Raw genomic sequence first — 20417 nt, 5'->3', positions numbered from 1 at the left:
ATATATTCCACAACAAAAACACTGCACCACAATTATAACTTTCAGTTAAATTAGCCAAAAGTGCAAAAGCAAGTTTCAAGAGTAAAATATATGCATAAAACGAATTTGTAATAATTGAAAGAAAGATACAGTAATGATTGTCTCATTCTCTACAACATCATCTATCTTATTGTCTCCTCTACTTCCTTCACTTCAATTTCTAGATCAAGCCTGAATTATTCTGACTTTCAAATCCCAAGAAATCAACAAAACAATTAACAAGGAAGAAAATGCTATGAATAATAAATAAATGAATAATATATAAGCAAATAGATAAAAAACAAAACAAAAAAACAGTCTTAAAGCCTAAAAAATCTGCTTTCATTTCGGGCCATATCCCCTTTCAATCCAAAACCAGTGCCTGTGCTGAATCAAACATCATTTTCCTTGCTTGTTGCCCTCTCAGCAACACCGACCAATACATTAACATGTGTAGGGTTGCCAGGTCAGTCAGAATCAGGTCATTTTAGGTTATCATGATCAGACCTCTATACGGTCTATGGGACAGACAGACACCAGTCAAAATTCTTAATTCAACCATTGTTTTCTTATGCTAATATGAGCTGTATGTTTATGTTTCCTTTCTTGTTAAGTAAATTGCTTTGTGTCATTAAAAAAAAGAAAAAAATATATATACATAAAGAAATTACAGCGCTCTTGGGGGCCGGCTCTGAGGTCCCATGGCATGCTACTTTATGGATGCTTTTATATAGGTGTTAGTGGGCCCCTAATACAGTACTTGAAGACGTTCCAGAAATTCAGCCTTGGTGCAGAATTACAGCCACTACGAGCCAGACCCACAATGAGCTTTCCACAAACGTGCCGTTTGTGGAGGCGGGTCAAGGTGGAGTGTGGGGTTGTGGCCCTGAGCAGCTTGAGGCCATAGATCTATGCGCTTGTGTTTACAGTGGATGTATGTAATGGCGAGGCGCACACAGCTTTTGGCCGTGTTCTGTAAATATTCTAGAATACTCCGGGTGCTCCGGCGGGAGTCCTGGAGCTCTATATCTAAATAATATATTATATACATAGATATCAATATATATATTATCACGGTCAAAACCTGTGTGCGCCTCCAGACGATATTTTGAATCTCAAACGACTGCGTCGGGTTTTCCGACGTCTCTGGTTCTTCCACATCAATCTGAAGTGGACTGAACCGCGACATGGAGGAGAAAAGGATTGTTGCCCGCGATTGTCTCCCGCCAGAGCCCCGGTGCCCACTGCCGAGGCACCACCGCCTGAGCACCGGGCGGTGGTGCCTTGGCAGCGGGGCTCCGGTGGGAGACAATCCCTTTCTCCTCCATGTCGTGGTTCATGTACTTCAGGGAGTCAAAGCTAAAGTTCCTTTCCCCCCGAATTCCTTCCCAACCATGGCTGGGATATCCCCCACTACGAGTCTCGTTGTGGAAATACCAGAGACAACCCGACATGTTATGCGCCATAACAGCAGAACGGTTATCCAAATAACAAAGTGCACAACACTTGTGTTAGTGTGTATTCACACACACGTGGCGCTCGCACGGTCGTAGCTCATCGTCTCATTAGAGGGTCAAATTCTCTGGGCGGGCAAGGCAGAGAAAGGGGAGTTAACATGGCCCCTTATGACGTCAAATTTGAAATCGGAGGGTCTGAGCTTTCATTTTGTCAAAAGGCGGAGCAGTGCTCGTTTTACACCTGACGCTATTTCTATCTACTTGAAGAACATAGGCAGACTAGGAGAACTCATGTTAGAAAACCTCAAAGTGAAATTTCATTTTCAAATTTCATGCCATGGGACCTTTAAAACCAACACAAACAGCTGAGTCGTTTGTCAACAGGAAGTTTTTATTCATACGTCCGTCGTGTTTATTCAAATTACAGTAATATACCAGCGCTGGCCAGACAGCTGAACTACTCGAAGCAATCAGGTTTCAAAAGGATATTTTTTTTGTCTTTGTTTTTTTTATCATCTTGCAACAGAAAAAAGCACATATGCCATGAGAGGATGTGATGTAGAGTGAATAGGGGAGGTAGGGTTATAAGTCTGGTCTAAACAAAACAAAAGAAAATAAACTTTAAACGGTGTACATGTTGTAAAAGGAGTCGAATATGGCACATTTGGTCCACGTTGATAGTTGTATCATCTCATCATTTTCTAACATGTATTAAACTAAATAAAAACAACATAGCTCAACAGATCGTAAGTGTGTTTTGTCTTTTTTTCTGAAGCACAGCGTCATGACAGATTCAGAACACAAGGGGGCCCTGGCTCTTTAAGATACTTTTACGTCATCCGTTTCTCAGCCAATCATTCGTTTCTATTCTCCCTGGTACTGACTCCATGTTTCTGTACGGGGTGGAGCTCGATGGGTGATTGAAAGGGATGATTTTGGACATTCACAGGAAGTAGTCTGGAGTGCGTCTGGTCACATGGGGCTCTCCACGGCGAGGAGCAGGGTCGAACTGCAGGCTGAAAGTCGAGAAGGAGCGCCATTAGATTGAGATGTCATGTCTCCTTCCCTCAGATTGGTTGGTTGAAAAGACTAGTTTTAAATTAGTTACACTTCCTCCACTAGACTATGGCTTGCTTGTTCCACATTAATACTGTTTCTGCATTAACATAGCACCAGTCAGCCTACATTCTCAGAGTCGTGTATGCAACAGTTTAGTATATAAAGTGTATTTTAATGAGACTTCGGCTAAAGTAAATCCTAGTACTTCCATCCTTTGTATCAAGATACAAAAGAAAAGACAGTAATGACTCAAATTAACAGCAGGGTTAGTGACTGCAAAACCCTGTAACCAAAGATCTCATCTGAACTGTGTTCGGCCACGTCAGTGAAACGCTACTCTTGGCGTCCCTCTAACAAGTTTACTACTTACAAAGAGTATTTGAGAGTGTCATCCAGTTCCATGATGGCTGCCTGGTTTCCACAGCGGTAGCAGTAGTTTGGAGCACTGAAGATGGTCACCACGTTCTTATCATGGCCCCAGTTGTAACCCTGGAAGAGAGAAACAGGCCAATATTCAACAGGAGCCACCATCTCAAAGTACTATCAACAAGAAATGTAATTGCACCATCCATCTACTCAATCCGGAAAAACCAAAAAAGACTGAAAATGCCCCTTTCGTTAGATGTCAAGCCATTTCACATTGGGCTTCCCTCAAATCCCAGCCCTTAACTGCGGGTAGCATTTTGCTAGAAGCCATGGGAGTTTGCAAATGCCTTGTGTGTCTTCTTTTGTTGCTTTTGCCTTGATATACAAGTTAGACAGCTTTTCATTATCGTTTTAACTTCTCACTGAAAGAAGATGTAAAACCATGATGACCCATCATCATCATGATCCCACAAGAGGTAAACTACTGGAATCTGCAGCCCTATCCTCCCATTTAAATTAGAAGCCCTGCAACCGTTTACAAGCACATTTCTGGGATGCTGATAAGGACGCGAGGCACCGGCGACTGGGGTCGTGGCTTACCTCCATGACCAGCTGATGGGCGCGGGACACCAGCGTGAGCCCGTTGGCATGGTTGAATGTCTCAGAGATGTCCTGGCCAAAGGTGTAGCCGGCGCCTCGGGGAGAGATACCCCAACCGCCGCGGTCATCAGGATCTGACCACAACAGGTCACACATGGGACCCTGCCGGACAAACACACACAATTTTTTTTATCAAAAGAAGGACATAGAATGCATATGAGAAATAAAAATAAATACGTGGGTAACATTTATGGAATCTATCCACAGAAATCTAACTGGACACAAAACAGATTCAACTAGCTCATGCTGAATGAACTGAACAACCAAGGGTTTGCATGCTCACTGTCTTTTGAGTCAAACAGTGTCTGCTGCTTTGGCTTGTGGTCTCTCTGACGCTCTGAGCTAAAGGACTAAAATATCTCCTGCTCTGCTTGGGAACTGAGGCTAAACTCACAAGAAGCAGCTCTGAGGTCAGTAGATGTTTCCTCAGGCTACTGGGAATAGTTGCAGCTGGGGGGTTAGGGTTACAACAAAGCCCAACGATGCACAAGAGCCTTGATGGGACGAAAACAGATCGGCACCCGCCCACACCCCAGGACACACGTCATGCTTAAACACCCCTCCCCACGCCAAATAACTTGATGCAAATCCATCGAAGATTGTACACGTCTCCAACACACCCGAGTGGTTGTTGCCATAGCACATTAGGATTTGATCATATGAAGGACAACTAGTCGGTCTGGGTCCCGGATGCACGCTCACGTAGGCACTTACTGACTATCCCGGTTTGACTACTTTGAAACTTGAACGTGCTTTCAGAGTCAAGAACAGCGTTTTCAGTTGAGCATCCCCTGAGACGATCCAACCTCAGTCCTGGAACATTCTTGGGGTCAATATGATGAAGAATTGTGCTAACCTCATGTGGGACCTCTTGCAGGCGGTCCAGGGCTCGTATATGATCCAGAGTGTCTATAGAAGGTGAAAGACCCCCGTGGAGACAAAAGATCTGGGATGGAGACAAAAGCAAAAAGGGGTTGTTCATTTTAGAGAACAGTATCATTATTATTGTACATTATTTAGTCTGCAACTAGAATTAAAATGTTTTTTTTAAATTAATCTACATAACAGAATTAAATTCATTAGATGGCAACATTGGTTAAGCAAATATATTAGCAGTCTGCAAGTGTCTCACCTGTCCATCTACCAGGGCTGTGAGAGGCAGGTAGTCAAAGAGATCTGTGAAGTACTTCCAGACATTGGCGTTGCCATACTTCCGGAGACATTCGTCGTAGAAGCCATACACCTGTGTGATCTGTCGCGACTCATGGTTCCCACGCAGGATGGTGATTCGCTCCTGAAAACGCACCTGGTAGGGTAGGGGAAAACAGATAGTTCAGTACTGGAGAAATGGCTACTTGGATCCTAGCTCGAGGTAGGTAATCCTCTAGCCTAGGGTTAGTTATTCAAGACGAGATTGAGGAAAAGTAGGGATGGTTGCATCATTCCAAAGGCCGTGTCGAAGACCTTTATAGGGCCACCTCAAGTCTGCTATGGCAACAGGCCCTGACCCCTAGTATTCTTTACAAACAAACAGAGCAGTCAATGTAATAGAAGACTTAATTACATTACAACTTCCCCTTTCCTCACTTTGGTTGATGAAACCGTTTCAAGTGGATTAGTCCATTAGTAGGCTCAGAGTAATTAGAGTACCTCCACTTGATTACGGCTCACTAGGCCACTACTGCAAGAACCCTAAATGTTAAACACAGTAACATGGAAGATCAACATAAAATCTCAACAAGGTACGTTGAACAGATACAGGAAAATTATCATGCCTCATGATTTACTTCAGTTGATCATTTCCTGCATCAACCATGGGCAATAATTTGACCCACCGTCTATTTCATTAGCTGCGCTTTCTTCTGTACACCATCAAAAATAGTGATGCATCATCATGACTATCTATTCCTGCACCATCATCAAAATACTTGGCTCACCGTTATGTCAGATAATAATGTTTCATGAACCACACAGTAGAAATGGGTGCAAGTGATGAGCCATTACGAGCCCGCCATGATCAGACAAGTTCAGGCTCAACCTCTATCAGACATGAGTGAGCAGCAAACGTCGCCCACGTTCGCATTCCCTTTGTATTCGTTCTAAATCACCATGCCACACAAATACCACCCGCAAGTTACCTTTAAAGTGACGAGCAGTGTGACCGTCTCCACGGAGTAGTAGCCTCTGTCAACGTAGTCGCCCATGAACAAGTAGTTGGTGTCGGGAGACTTCCCTCCGATCTTGAACAGCTCCATGAGGTCGTGGAACTGCCCGTGCACATCCCCACACACTGTGACGGGGCATCTCACCTGGAGAACAGCAAAACAACACACGCAACCAGTGTCAGCAGCCCTGATCGCGCCATCTCATTGACAAGACAAAAGGTGGAAACCTAAAATCCTGTGGATACCTGGCTAGTCCAAGACCAGACCAGACCATCGCCTACCCTTTCTTCCCTAATAGAAAGAAACTGATCTGCTGACTCATCACATATCTCCAACCGCAAGGGCAAGTCAGAGGCTTGGGGCTAATCTGCCGTCATCAAGCTGTGTTATTTATCGGGCAAGTGCGTTGTGAATCATAATGGAATGCAACTGATCGAACTGGTATTAAAGTGTAAGTGCCGTTTCAGCCTGATTAGAACAGGTGATTTCAAACGTGTGTTTTGGTCAGAGAGGTCAAGAAAGGAGGAGGGGTGTGTTATCCTTATTGTTAGAACTCACATCAACTTTGTGCTACCTTTTCACAGTGCATCTTCAACAAACTGGTTTGCAGAGACTTCAAAACATAGGATTTTGCTCCCGTTTTATCTAAATGACTTGTTCTGGGGACCTTGACCAAATTGCATTGATTACTTCATTGCCAGTCATATAAGACATATATAATCACGTCTTAAACAGATCGATATATTCAGATCTTTGCTACAGCCACGCCCTTATTTGCATGCACACTGAAACAGTCAGTTATAAATCCTTTGTCGAAATGACCATAAAACATGGTAGAAGGTTTGTTATCAGTCTCACCTCCTGGACGTTTGACTCCTTGGTCAGAATCTCCTTGGCCTAGGAAAGAAAAACAAGGCAGTTCAACGTACCTCATTCTTATTTTAAATCCAGCTATACATTATTATGCATTATATTTTACCCGTTCTAATGAGCCAAATGTATACACTACAACCCGAATTTGAAACTTGCATTATACAAACGGTTTAAAATACTTTGTAGCAACTTTAAAGTAAAAGCTGGTTTATAATGTCAACAATTAGGAGCAAACTGAATAGAAAAGAGTTAGGCAAGTAGGCGGTAATGCATTCAAATTTACATCACCTTTGCCTTAGAATTATTATATGGAGAACACTATAAACATGCATTACGCATCAGAACTGGTGTTTCAAACGCCAGAATGAAACCTTATAAATCTTAACTATGTTTTTTTTAATGGGTTCAACAACTACAAGATTGCAACTCTAAATTACATAGATTTTGAAAGCCATAATTTCTTTTCAGCAGCTGAAGTAAGTATTATGATTCAAATAGTGTGAGAATATTTGCCTAAAATCCACTAGTTGCTATAGCATGTTGACACTGCGTTTTATAACCCCGAGATGTTCTATCTAGATAAAGGTTAGGTCGATGGCAAAAAGGGATATAAAATACACACACACAAAACAATAAGTGTTCTGTGACTCCCTCGTCAATTGTGATCCTATTTATCCATGAAATGTATTATTATAACTACAAGTACCACGAACGTCGCTGAGGGTGGTTTGCTTCTTGGATTTCAATTGCATGCCAAGCAGGTATTAGCAATAATGCATTTTCATATTCTGATCAGGCATAGAGCCACTAAAGAAGTTTTTTTATATGCAATCAGGGGAAGCTTTTATTTTAAAAGCTACTACAGTAGGAAGTGTAAACGTGTAATAACACATTCAGTGCCGAGCATCTGGGACGAAATGTACACACGACTTTGATGATCGGTCGAATTAAAACATACACATCTTAATAAGTAGGCCGAAATGTGGACCCGTCTAATTGATAGAACATATCGATTCAATTGCAACCAAGGGCCGAAAAAGGATGGGTGGGCAAAGTGTGATTCAGACAATGCATATATTTGTATATAAACCTACGACACCACTAAATATTAAAGCGTGGATGAGTTTTGAAACCTGTTCATCGAGCAGGTTATCAAACCTGACTTACACCGAATGGACCCGTAGCCGCCTTGATGAGGCTTCCAGGAATTAGTCGGATCCGGTTTCGCAATACAGGCCATATTTCTATACCGGGAATTTCTGAACAGAAAATAAATCGGTTCATTCGCACATACCTTTTCGCAGAGTGTTCTCACTTGGTTTTCCGATAACTGTTTACAGTCATTTAGCTGTTCGATCCATTGGTCTAATTCTTTCGTAAATGATTTGTCTTCCATGACAGCCGCGGTAGGTTGCTAAGCTAGCAGAGTTAGCTTCCTTCTATTCACTTAGCCTTAGCTCCCCGTACTGTTAGCCCGATCTAGTCCCGCCAAACCGGTCACAAAACGCACAACAAGATCAAACTATGAAGACCCAATCATTTAACCTATATCATTATAAATGCATCCACGATCGTTGCTACTGTACAGAAATAAGCAATAAGCACACGGGGATCGAGTGTATCGAGGTTCCCCGATGCGGCAGAGCGTCGTCCGGGAGAGAGTAGCGGCGTCACACGGCTAGCCGACGTGCTAAAAGAGCTAGCTGTGATAACATACGGGGATTTTAGCGTTTATTGTGCCGGAGCGCCGCCCTGCAGTGTTGCCAGATTGGGCGGGAAATCAGGCCCAATCTGGCAACACTAGCGCCCTGTCGAAGGGAGGGGATTTGTTGATGCCAATGACTGAGCCTGTTCTCAAATGGGGCTGTGAGGTCAAAGCGACAGTTTCCGATATAATACATTAATTGTCTCAGAAATAGCCCCCAACTTTGTTGATAGAACAAAGTCTATCAACAATGTTCTGCATCTACCTCATGTATATTTCAAATTTTCAATTCCAATATTGTTGTTATTAATATATTGCCATTGCACTGAACTGCCTTGCACTGTATTTATATTTATATTGAAATCTTAAATCTCTGACAGTATATTGACTGCACTGATATTGCACAATTTTTTCCCTTTATATTGTTTCTTCCTCTTATATTGTTATTGTATATCCTTTTTTGCAAATTAGTATATTATATTATTGTTATACTGTATATTTAACAGTATATTTATATTTCGTACGTTCTTTCAGTTTTTTCGTTTTCTTTCTTTATATATTAACAATAGGTTAAGTGTTGAGTGTTGTACTTTGAGAGCAGAGGGTTAACCGAAGTCAAATTCCTGGTTTGTTACGCAAACCTGGCCAATCAAGCTGAATCTGAATCTGAATTGTATACTACCTAATCGTCGCCATAGTTCGTTCTAAAATTCTATCACGACGCAGTCACTATAGATTTGCAACACAGCTCGATAAGCAGTACCTTGGTTGCCAAATATCCTTAATCACGTATTATGGTGAGTTATGGAGTAATTGTAGTTGTAAAATATATATATATATATATATATATATATATATATATATATATATATATATATATATATTATTGGTGTATGCTTCTGACTTCCAAAGTAAGTCGCGTTGGATAAAAGCGTCTGCTAAATGCCCTAAATGTAAATGTAAAAGTTCCAAAATTTGGAATTTGCAGGAAACACAAATCACCTTCGATGGTAGGCGGTATCTACTATTATTAACAACTTTTGAGCAAAATACTCACCGTGCCATTAAGCAAAACAATACAGTTACAGTGGGGTATGTTTTGACGTATCATTAACTTATCTTCTACAACTACATGCATTCCTTTACTGCAGGCCCCGCACCACTTGGACGCACCCATTCGGGGTATGCCGTGATTTAAATCGAGCGCTCTCGTTGTCGTCCTCCATCCGAGCGGATCTCGCGAGAAGTCATATGTCTGCGTGGTTTACAGCAGCCAGGGAAACTGCTACCACAATATATCTGGATAATCGTATATATGTGGTCATAAAGACTCCGTCGATAAAATATGGCGTATCTAACTACAAATCCCGCGGATAAGGAGAGGTGGGCAAAAATCTAATCGTTGGCCTATTCACGTAGCTATAGTAATGTGATCGTTACATTAAAATCGGTGGTTCGAGCAGGCTAGGTATGTAGCCTCAACCCAGTAAGGATACGTGTGACTAAACTTGCTGTTTGACAAACAGCTGTTTGAACCTCACAAATGTGTATGATATAATTTAAGGAAACTTGATCATTATCGTCTGTCGATTAGATATGATTGCCGTAGGACAACTTATGGCCAGTTGTAGATGTGGTGTTGGTGGTGGTGGTGGTTGCACCATGATTTAAATGCAAATTACATTTGACTAACGTTGGCCTTTATGCCATTGCCATTTTTAAAAGCGATGAACTCGTTTCTAAGTCAAAACAAATAATGAACAATAGTACAGTAGACATTTGAAAGAACAATAGGTATTAAATGGGAAGTGATTGAAGCACAGCTATTCAGAGCCTGTTCTGATGTGGTCTACGGTTATGATCGCCTTATCCATTCTAACCAATAACTTTGCACACCAATCAAAGGACCAAGCTATTGAGTCTCCCCGCATACAACGTGTTGAGATCTATGGTTTACTAATTGTAGTCAGTTGTGCGTTTTTTCTAATACATTTTGCAGGGTTAACCGTGCGATGCTCATTTTCTTGTGAGTGCAGGTTTATTTGTGTGTATCCAGTCTACCTGAACAGTAAGAAGACGCTCGCAGAGGGGCGACGAATCGCGGCAGAGAAGGTAAGGTCACCCTCACAAGGCTGAACTTGATTGTAATGGAACTGTTTTGTCTGCATTTAGGCTACAATTAATTGCAATAAATAGAACTGTTGCTATTTTATTTAATATTTTTGTAATTACAGGCAGTAGAAAATCCTTCCTGTTCTGAGATCAAAGATGTACTGAGTGCAGCTGGGCTCAATGTTCTTTTGGAGGTAAGGCAATTATATGTAAAATATACTGCCATACAATATTCAGCAAATTCACATGGGCTAGTACACCATCCCTATTTTTATAGTTACTGTATGGTGCAATGGGCTGCTTTCCCATTAGCACTGCCACCCATGTCCTCTGGTTTTCCATACAAACTGATGTCTGGGGTTGACCCGAATGGACCGCAGATCCCCTGGCCAACTCCCCAGCCTCATTTGAGCTGTAGTTACATCACGGTTACCTGATTGGCTTTAACAACGGCGTCATAAATAGTGCACTATAAATTGTGTCGTCAGTGGTTACTGCACTTCAGAACCATGCTCTTTATTTTAAATTCCACTTACATACCACAAGAACTAGACATGCCTTTTGCTGCTGTTTGATATGAAGTGTGTATGTTTGCATACAGAACCACATGCACCCCAGGGAATGGAACAGAGACGCACAGTTCAGAGGTCGGGTCAGAGTGCAACTCAAACAGGAAGACGGCAGCCTCTGTCAAGACAAGTTCACCTCGCGTAAGTCTGAGTGCCTAATGTGTCTGTCTCTAGGTACTAGGGATGGGCATTTGAAGACATTTTCTTGATCGAGCATCGCTAGAGTTATCGATCAATTATCGATTAATCATTAACTTTTTTCTATGTTTTTTTTCTAATGTTTTTATCAATGAAATCTTTATTCCAACAATAATGTATGGGCCAAAATTAATACAATACAGTTAACTTGAAGACCTACAACTGTTTAACAGTTTTAAAATAATAAATACAGGCATTATAGGTTATAGGCCTATGTGGCGCTCGTAAAGTCCGAACAATGCGCCTACAGGCGCTCTTAAAGGTTTGGAAACGATTCAACAAGACTAAATCTGTAGCCTATTCCAATTACAATAAGTAGCGAATTTATCGGACAACAATAATCAAACAAAGGCAGTAGGCTAAAAGTGGGCATTAAACTGTATAACTGTTATGAAAAAAAAAAGGGGGGGGGGAGGCCGACATATAATGCCTGCAGCCGGCGCGCGGAAAAGGCTCGCAACAAAAAGATGAGCCACCCATTTACAAACAATTGCATGAACTAGTCTATCTAAAAGCAATACCTTATTGAACATATATAAGGCTGGACTTGTTGCTAAAATATCACAGTTTTGGCAAAATGTAACGACTCCAAGAGGCACCAAGCGGAGCGAGAGTCAACACATTAAGAAAGAAAAGAGCGACTCACATACGGTGGTGACTGTCGTCCATAGCATACAGTAACTCCAGCCTACATATTTTTGTTCAGGAATATAAGCATGTTAACATGCTCGGGGGTCAGACGCGAACGCAGCCTTGTAACTGTCAGTCCAGCAGCAGAAAACACCCGCTCTGACGGGACCGAAGTTGCGGGGATGCAGAGGTATTGTCGCGCTAACTTTGACAGCCTGGGGAACCTTCTTCCATTCACTTTCCACCAGTCGGCAGGGTTATATTAAATTAAATGCTTCAAGACTCACAGTATGCAACACAACGTCCTTTTAATCGATAACAATATAAATTGATCGACGCATTTCTTAACGATCAATTATTGAGCATCGATTAATTATGCCCATCCCTACTAGGTACACATGGGCTGTGACTCTTGAGGTGTAACTGAGCTTATATGTTCTATGTTATATGTGTCTCTCCAGGTAAAGATGTCATGTTTTACGTAGCAGAGATGATTCCCAAGTTGAAGACCCGCACCCAGAAGAGTGGAGGAGGAGACTCTAACTCCCAGCAGGCTGACGGAGGCAAGAAGAACAAGAAGAAGAAGAAGTAGTAGTGGTCGTGGTCGTGGTAGTAATTTTAAAGGAAATATGGTTTTATTCAAACATCATTTGTCAGCAGCATTAACTGACTTCATAGGAGCGGTGGAAGTTGTTTTTGTTTATTTGTTTTTGTTTAAAGAGGATATTTTGGTTCTATATTTCCTGAATGAGTGTTGGAGGTACAAATCAGTGTTTGTACCTCCTAATACCGGGCGGCAAGTATTTTTTTTTTCATTTCATTCCTGGGAAAGTGGAAAGTTTGAATAAAAAGGTTTTTCAATATTGGCTGTTGTTGGTTTCTTCCATGTTTTCTGTTAAGTGCTAATGGATGAAAAGCTGATTGTACCCCAACTTCCACTAGCAGTTGTGGTTCAAATGTAAACACTGCGTCTGGATCACAACATTTAGTTGTTGTTAATCCTGCTGGAACCAGTTAATACATAGATCAATAGATCTCCTTATACAGGGCATAGCTGACCTCTTGTATGATCACAATCTCTTCTTTAGAAACATTTTCCCTGAAAAAAAAATAGCCCTTTCTCACTTGGCCTTTAATCATGTTTTAATTTCTAACCGGCTATATTGAATTTGGTAAAAGCATTATTGGACCACTATGTTTACTATAAAGAAATGCATTTGGGTGCGCTAACATTAACTTCTCTCTTTTCTTCAATTATTCATTTTATATAACAGGACTGGGCCACTGCGGTGGCTGAGACTGCTTCCACATCTAGATATCCCTGTTTTGTTTTCACGACAACCTGTGCCAGCTCTGTGTTGTGTAGTCCTAGTAAACCAACAAATTATACAGGGAAGGTAAGAGTATCCACACATCTCATTATACCTCCCAATCTCGGAGTATGAGGTATGCCCTCTTTTCAGCCAATGTGTACGGACAAAAAGTCTTCATAACCATCTCATTGCAGTGTAATCCTATAGCTTTTCTTGTTTGAATAGCATCAACCTAATTCTACCTTATCTACTGTAATATTCTGTCAATGTTAAGCGCCACCTCGTGGCGATGTACAGCATGTCTGCATATTATCAATCTTCTTTTCGCTCAATACCCTAAACCAACATATGCAGTAAACTCATTGGCCATAACGACCTAATGACAATGTTTTCTCTCGAAGACTTGACCAATAACTAGATAACACTAGATAACACAGCACACCTCATCTGCAGCGGCTCGCTTCTGAGCAGAACAGCGATGTTTAGTGGCAGCATGGAGCCATTACAAGAAGGAATGCCTTGTAATGGCTGTTTAACTGGCTCCGTGATGAGAGGTGTGGGCCGAGTGCTGCATTTTGGGAAAGTCTTACTCATAACTACCGAAGAATGTCTGGTGCTCTTGCCATGGCAAACATAGCCAACACATTACTTCTTACTTTGTCCATTGTATGTCGTGGATCTGTCTGGCTATCATGAGATGCAGAGTAAAAAAATTGGCATGCTGAAGACAAACAAGTCTCTACTGCTGCTGTTTAGGTCGGGTGTTGACAGAAGGCTGGAGGGACCGACTCCTTGACAGGAGCGACAGGTTAGGTCAGAATGGAATGCATTCCCGAGTTCTGATCTGATCTTCAGAGTCTGCAGACCTTTTACTAGAAGAGTCGTGTGCGTCAAAGGCAAGGGCTACCGCTCTTCCAAAAGTTTAGTGACTGAAAGCCTATGCTTTTAGTAAACTGATTATGAAACACAAGTTAACCAAGCTGGGTTAAATTGTTTCCACGCATATTAACAGTTAAAATATAAATGACGGGAAAAAATAGGGCATTTATTCTTCAAACAGACATATAGGACCAGAATCTGCTTCAGCTTTGAAGATACATTCACAGGTTATCTAACTTCACACAAAGAACAGTGTTACTGATTTAATGACCAGTGATTAGCCCTATTCCCAATGATCAAACAAACTCTATAATCCCTCAGTATGCAGCCATTCAACTACACAGAAAATACAAGCCTAACCTTCTATCCCCCTTTTGCATGCATGGGAACCTCCAAACATCTCAGTGCCCCACTCTACATATAAACTACAACAAGGGAAATGCTGGAGATGGTGGTCGAATAGTGATATTGTTGGAGCCATCAGTGTAGTCTGAAGGAGGCGGTAGAATGGTTCCCTACGTCTGCTCCTCCTGCTCCTTCTCCGGCGCGGCCATCTTGGCTTTGCGGCTGTACTCGTCGTTGAGGCTCTTCAGATGTTTGTTTCTGTTCTCCAGACGCACCAGCCACTCGCCCCGCAGTCTGACAACACAGAGCAGGAGCGACCACAGTGACTGTCATGGATAATAACACTGTGACTACATGTAAGGTTTTTTGTCTTTGTCTTTGCAATGTCTTAAACAATGCGTGTACAGACAAGTAACAAGACACTAACAGACGGACTGCAGACAGACAAGCACAAAGACAGTCAGACAAATAAAAACACGGAGTGAGACAGATGGGCATGCAGGCGGACAGACAGGTAGAGCCACAGACTAGCCGACAGACAGAATGATAGTAGATTGATATTCACGCAGAATGACAGACCAACAGCCAGGCGGGCAAGTAAGAAGTCAAACTGACAGACAGATGATATGCTGCCTGTGTGAGCCAGCAGATCACTTTCACATCCCAGGGACAGCTGCTGGCTTATCACTGTGATATCCCCATTTTACCACCTTTTATTTCCCTCACCCTATCTGTTACACATTCACACGCACGGCCACACAGGCACACATGGCCACACATATACACACACAGGCACAAACACACAGAGTGCGATAGATATAGATATGAAGTTGTTTGTTGGTGAAACAAAAGAACAATAGCATGCATCAAAGTCTCTTTACAGATATGTTGTTAATTTGTGTGGAACTGCATCAACATACAAAAGTTATGTGTCTGTGTGGCCATTTGAGTGTGGCCGTGTTTCTAGGGCTTCCAAGACTAGATGTTGAGAATTCCAGGGCTTGTTTTAGCTTTGTTCTGTGTACGTGATGCAGGAGCTACAGACAGGGACACAACCCTTCCACATATTATTATTAATCTGGTATTCTGTTCTCCGATCAAATAATAACTCTGATAATCTTACTGACCTACCAGAGGGTCTGACTCTCACACACACACACACACTCACCCGCGAGCACAAGCACACACTCACACATTCCTGCACATGCATGCACGCACGCACGCACGCACGCACACACACACACACACACACACACACACACACACACACACACACACACACACACACACACACACACACACACACACACACACACACACACACACACACACACACACACACAAACACACACACACGCAGCCTGATGCACACTTTCAAGGATTTACAATAATCTAGAAAGAGGGAGAAGGACAGATGGGCATAAAAAAGAAAGCAAGAAGCAAATACGAAGTTGGAGGTGCTTATAAATTAAGCCTTATCCTAATGCTGCATTAACTTCACTTCCACCCCCACCTCCAACTCCTCATTTCCTCTCCTTGCTCTGCTCACTGTAAGACCTCCCCTGCTTTCTTCTCCACCTTTAACACCCCCTCCTCTCCTCATCCAGCTATAAAGGCTAACTATTCATATTATTCAGACTTTCTCTCGACCTTGCACCAATAAGGAGTTCATTGGGGAATATGTCAGAGTGGAAACTTGAAATCCGAAACCTTCCACTTGCCAAGTTCTTGACCAAATTAGATTAGGACCAGTAGGGATGTATACAGGATTTATGTTAATAATTCTTCTCAACCAAGCACTTCCTGGTATGTAATGATCGAGACCACTAGTGACGGTGCTTTGCAGGGCAACTCCAACATTAACTCTATCTCATCCCCCTCTACCACCTTCTTCTCCTCCACCTCGAACACCATCTCCATTCTCCTCTAACACCCACTCCGCCTCCTCCACCTCAACTTCTATCTTCTCCTCCTCCTCCTCCACCTCTCACACCATCTCTTCCTCCTCTACCATCTCCTCCTCCTCCACCTCTTACACCATCTCCTCCTCCACCTCTCACACCATCTCTTCCTCCTCCTCTACCATCTCCTCCTCCTCCACCTCTTACACCATCGCCTCCTCCTACACCTCTAACACCATCTCCTCCTCTACTATCTTCGCCTCCTACACCTCTAACCCCAACTTCTCCTCCTCCACCATATCCTCCTCCTCAATCTCTAACACCATCTCCTCCTCCTCTACCATCTCCTCCTTGCAGGTCACCTTTCTGTGATCTGAACCCCACTGTGCGATGGCAGGAATGCTAACTGTTGAGCATCCCAGCTTGTTGAATGACACACGCAGACACACACACACACACACACACACACACACACACACACACACACACACACACTAAAACACGGTTCTCTCTAATTGTTCTGTCCGTTCTCTGGAATATATATGAATACTTCTGATCACTCAAATGCATTAGAGTTTTGTTTTGCCAAACACATTTTGAATGTGGAATTGTACGTGGAAAATGTTTTTTTTTTTTTTTTCTTCAGATAACAAACCATATTATGCACATGTTTTTGTTTGTGAATTTAGTTCTCACTTTGTGTGTCTACATGTGTATTTGGCAATGTGAGTGTCTGTGTGTCTGGGTTGTGTATATTATATGTTGGGGTGTGATGTTTATATAGTATGTGCATGTGGTGTGTGTCTCTGTTCTGATCCCTGAGGTCTTGTAATGAGCGCTTCTGTTTTTAGAACCTGACTATTTACTGGAGGGTCACATGTATCCAGTTTGTCCATGTTTAATTTTTAATGGCGAAGTGGATTAGCAAGTCAGGCAAACATTGTGTCCCGCTCTGAACTCTCTGGTCTTACACTCCCGTTACTGTCATTACGATCGCCACTGACTTAATGTGGCCAAGAAAGGCAATAAAGACAATCTGTTCTCGACAGTTGACATCAGGTGCGGGCCGCCAAATGGGCAGGTGGGGCAGTGAATTACTTGCAAAAGCATGCTCCCAAAAAAATAGTTCCTCAGTAAATCATTGCTCAAAGTTTATTTTTAATAATGTGGTCACATTAACTATCTATAGGTTCTGTAGGCTTTCAAACAAATTTTGGTCTGTTGACATCAAATTGTGGATGATCTTGGCAATTCTAGTTGAGTTTAACGTGTCATGCATTGTTGGGGCAGAGCAGCTCAGCGGCCGCGTTCCTCCGTATGTTTATCGCATATCCCTGCAGGCTCCAATAAGAATTGCAATCCAAGCTAAAAGACGCCTATATGGTGGTAAAGTAGTCTGCCACATGGATGGTTATATTCTCGAACTTTTGTTGTTTAACCCGAATTATTCCGCCAGTATCTTTCGTCGTTTCTATATCAGTTTCTGATATGTAGGGTCACCACACGCTACTGGTTGACATTACAGTTTCTCGCTAAAATGGGTCTGGCCTTGCACCCAATGAAACAGACTTTCCAATCCCAAATGTTTCCGGAACAGTCAGCGCTTGGGAGAGAGACTTTTCGTTCATATGAAGTGGGCTTGGCTGAGAAAAGGTTATGCATTTTACAGCTTATTTCCTATTCATTGAGAGCGGAGGTTAACAGATTCTTATTTAATAATTAATTTAATTTGATTTGCTGGAGTTTTATCGAACAGGGCAAGGCCGTGCCGCCCATACGGGTAAATAATTGTTTTAGGTGTGTATCATGATTGGTCTACATTGAAAATGTTTTTGAAGAAGCAGGCTTTATATTATAAGCGGCCAGCCAAGAGGACATGATGATATGACGTTAAAAGTTGGTCATTGTAGTTACAATAAATATCCCTGATGAAGATCGAGCAGGTTGTGATGATGTTAACAGGTGAAGGGAGGTGATGATGTTAACAGGGGAAGGGAGGTGATGATGTTGACAGGTGAGGAGAGGTGAGGATGTTAACAGATGGGAGAGGTGATGATTTTAACAGGTGAGGGGAAATGATGTTAACAGGTGAGTGGAGGAGAGGTGATGATGTTAACAGGTGAGTGGAGGAGAGGTGATGATGTTAACAGGTGAGTGGAGGAGAGGTGATGATGTTAACAGGTGAGTGGAGGAGAGGTGAGGATGTTAACAGGTGAGTGGAGGAGAGGTGATGATGTTAACAGGTGAGTGGAGGAGAGGTGAGGATTTTTCCAGCTCTGCTTCGGAGATGTGACGGTGTCACAGGTGAGAAGAGGTCATGTCTTAGGTTTGTTGCAGCATACACAACAGGTACTGACTTTCTCAACGCACTCTTCGACTTCCTCATCTCCTCGGTCTCGCAGTGCTCCCCAACAGCCACTATCTTCTTCTCCCAGAAGTTCTTGATGTGGTCCTTGTCGTGGATCAGAGCCAGGCTCATCTGCAGCACATGACAGATTCAGGCTCAACCACTCAAGACAATCCACTGAACCCAGAACACAGTATGCCTGGTGTCTAAGATGACAAATGTGACATATCTTGATCACTTCCAAAGTGATAGTGTGCTTATCTCACAATACCATAACACACAAATACTGTACTTTTATATCAATGTTATTATTATTTGTTTATTAGTAGTTCTGTTCTGATGTACACAATAAAATCAATGTGATTCTTTCCCTACAACTTTTATTGAGGTAGAGAGGTACAATCTGACTGTAAAATGCCTAATAACAACAACGATAATAACAATAGCACAATAATAATCCTTCATCAATAAGCAGGAGCTAAACTTATGCACAGGATTCAGAATGCAGGAGAGCGCCTCAGCACACATGCCAAGCCTATCTCCCTCTTTGTCTCGAACAACCGTCCGCATCAAGTTCAAATCCTTGGTAGTGTCATTCAGGGTATAGTGCCCGGATCTGCACCCTCCCAACCATATCGGTCATTCGTCCCTGAGGACCCCCTGAGGTCCGGTAACGAACAGCGTCTGGCACTGCCTCGACCGCGTGGAAACCTTCCTAAAGGCTCCTCGACGGTGGAATGAACTGATGTAAAGGATTCTTCCCCAATCTTCAAGGAACATGCCACAATGAAACATTCCTAATTCCTTATTTTATTTTGCCAGTATCTATTTACTATTAATTTATTATAGCATTGTTTTTAAAAAGTCAAAACACTATTGACTGATGATGAAATGATATTATACTTTGTTGTTTAAATCAAGGTTGCTGGTTATTGGCTGTCTTGACTTATTGTCTTGTTTGTGTACCCAAGGCAAAGATTTGGGCAGTATTGAACCAGAACAGGTTCCAGTAAAGCTCAAACATAAAATGTACATGTTGAATTTATTCTGGACATCAAAGTGTGAAAAGAATAGACAAAAGCCATGGGTAAAGCCTGTAATGATTGTTAAAGCAAGAGAAAGCTGATACAGACCGTGTGAAGATTTGCTTTGGGACTCTCTGTGTCTGTAGGACCGCTCCTGTTCTCACACAACTCTCAAGACACTGACCAGCTTCACACTGTTCTGGTGCGTTTGTGTGCCTATATATGTGTCTGTGTATATGTGTGTGTGTGTGACAGAAAACGCATCAGCGTGAGTGTGCTTGTGAGTCTGAGCACAAGCGTGTGTGTGTGTGTGTGTGTGTGTGCGTGACAGCAAGCGCATGGTATGTTGGAGTCTGTGTGTGTGTGTGTATGAGCACATGCGCATGTGTGTTTGCGTGTGTGAGTGTTTTTTTTGTGTGTCCATGTGTGTGTATCTTGTGAATGTACTACTAGTAATTTATTATATGTCCCTGTCACTGCACGTTAAGATCGTAGCCATGCTGGAGATTTGCAACATGAAAATTTACTTTGAACCAGCCCGCAGAAAGAACAGAGGTGGAGGTGAGGACAAGATCCTGCAATCGGGTCTTGCTTCATGTATTCCTGTTGTACTCAAGTTACTCCCTCATATTGAAGAATATGAGAGAGGATGAGAGGAGAATAAAGGGAGACAGAGAGAGCGATTGAGAGAGAGAGAAAAAAGAATGATCCATGCTTTGTAAAAATAAAAGTTAGTACATCCTCCTTTTCCTTTTTGGTATCCCCTTACTCAATACACACACACATACACACACA

The 20417-nt window shown here is 42.3% G+C and overlaps 3 protein-coding genes across 4 annotated transcripts; 1 reads left to right on the top strand and 2 right to left on the bottom strand.

Moving 5' to 3' along the window:
* Positions 1-1845: 1845 nt before the first annotated feature.
* Positions 1846-8302, bottom strand: LOC132467983 (serine/threonine-protein phosphatase 2A catalytic subunit beta isoform). The gene is made up of 8 exons (XM_060065595.1): positions 7893-8302; positions 6584-6622; positions 5699-5869; positions 4693-4866; positions 4417-4506; positions 3501-3662; positions 2905-3023; positions 1846-2491 (listed from the first exon to the last, which is right to left on the bottom strand). The coding sequence occupies exons 1-8, from the start codon at positions 7992-7994 to the stop codon at positions 2419-2421; spliced, it is 930 nt and encodes a 309-aa protein (XP_059921578.1). The 5' UTR covers positions 7995-8302; the 3' UTR covers positions 1846-2418.
* A 1228-nt stretch (positions 8303-9530) lies between these two features.
* On the top strand, positions 9531-12678 carry srp19 (signal recognition particle 19). 2 transcript variants are annotated; one of them, XM_060065596.1, is made up of 5 exons: positions 9531-9686; positions 10340-10415; positions 10538-10609; positions 11017-11125; positions 12274-12678. In XM_060065596.1, the coding sequence occupies exons 1-5, from the start codon at positions 9649-9651 to the stop codon at positions 12402-12404; spliced, it is 426 nt and encodes a 141-aa protein (XP_059921579.1). In that variant the 5' UTR covers positions 9531-9648; the 3' UTR covers positions 12405-12678. The 2 variants fall into 2 exon arrangements, with proteins under 2 accessions (XP_059921579.1, XP_059921580.1); XM_060065597.1 differs by having other exon boundaries at positions 11017-11158; positions 12205-12338.
* Positions 12679-14149: 1471 nt separating this feature from the next.
* Positions 14150-19876, bottom strand: LOC132467987 (protein FAM240C). Its single transcript, XM_060065599.1, has 3 exons — positions 19731-19876; positions 18608-18729; positions 14150-14643 (listed from the first exon to the last, which is right to left on the bottom strand). The coding sequence occupies exons 2-3, from the start codon at positions 18727-18729 to the stop codon at positions 14520-14522; spliced, it is 246 nt and encodes an 81-aa protein (XP_059921582.1). The 5' UTR covers positions 19731-19876; the 3' UTR covers positions 14150-14519.
* Between the last annotated feature and the right edge of the window lie 541 nt (positions 19877-20417).

The sequence above is a fragment of the Gadus macrocephalus genome, chromosome 11 (assembly GCF_031168955.1).
Source record: "Gadus macrocephalus chromosome 11, ASM3116895v1".
In the NCBI taxonomy this organism is placed as follows: Eukaryota; Metazoa; Chordata; class Actinopteri; order Gadiformes; family Gadidae; genus Gadus; species Gadus macrocephalus.
Note: the sequence above shows the minus strand (reverse complement) of the source record. Positions and strands in the feature narration are given on the sequence as shown.

What these genes read in the sequence shown, in the direction of transcription:
- LOC132467983 (XM_060065595.1), bottom strand. Translation starts at nt 7,994, where the DNA reads ATGGAAGACAAATCATTTACGAAAGAATTAGACCAATGGATCGAACAG. An exon ending in CAGCCCTGGTAGATGGACAG is followed by an intron (nt 4,507 to 4,692) that starts GTGAGACACTTG and finishes TCTCCATCCCAG; the next exon opens with ATCTTTTGTCTCCACGGGGG. An exon ending in TGCAAGAGGTCCCACATGAG is followed by an intron (nt 3,663 to 4,416) that starts GTTAGCACAATT and finishes TTTGTCCGGCAG; the next exon opens with GGTCCCATGTGTGACCTGTT.
- srp19 (XM_060065596.1), top strand. Translation starts at nt 9,649, where the DNA reads ATGGCGTATCTAACTACAAATCCCGCGGATAAGGAGAG. An exon ending in AATCCCGCGGATAAGGAGAG is followed by an intron (nt 9,687 to 10,339) that starts GTGGGCAAAAAT and finishes TTGTGAGTGCAG; the next exon opens with GTTTATTTGTGTGTATCCAG. An exon ending in TCAAGACAAGTTCACCTCGC is followed by an intron (nt 11,126 to 12,273) that starts GTAAGTCTGAGT and finishes GTGTCTCTCCAG; the next exon opens with GTAAAGATGTCATGTTTTAC.
- LOC132467987 (XM_060065599.1), bottom strand. Translation starts at nt 18,729, where the DNA reads ATGAGCCTGGCTCTGATCCACGACAAGGACCACATCAAGAACTTCTGG. An exon ending in TCGAAGAGTGCGTTGAGAAA is followed by an intron (nt 14,644 to 18,607) that starts GTCAGTACCTGT and finishes CTGTGTTGTCAG; the next exon opens with ACTGCGGGGCGAGTGGCTGG.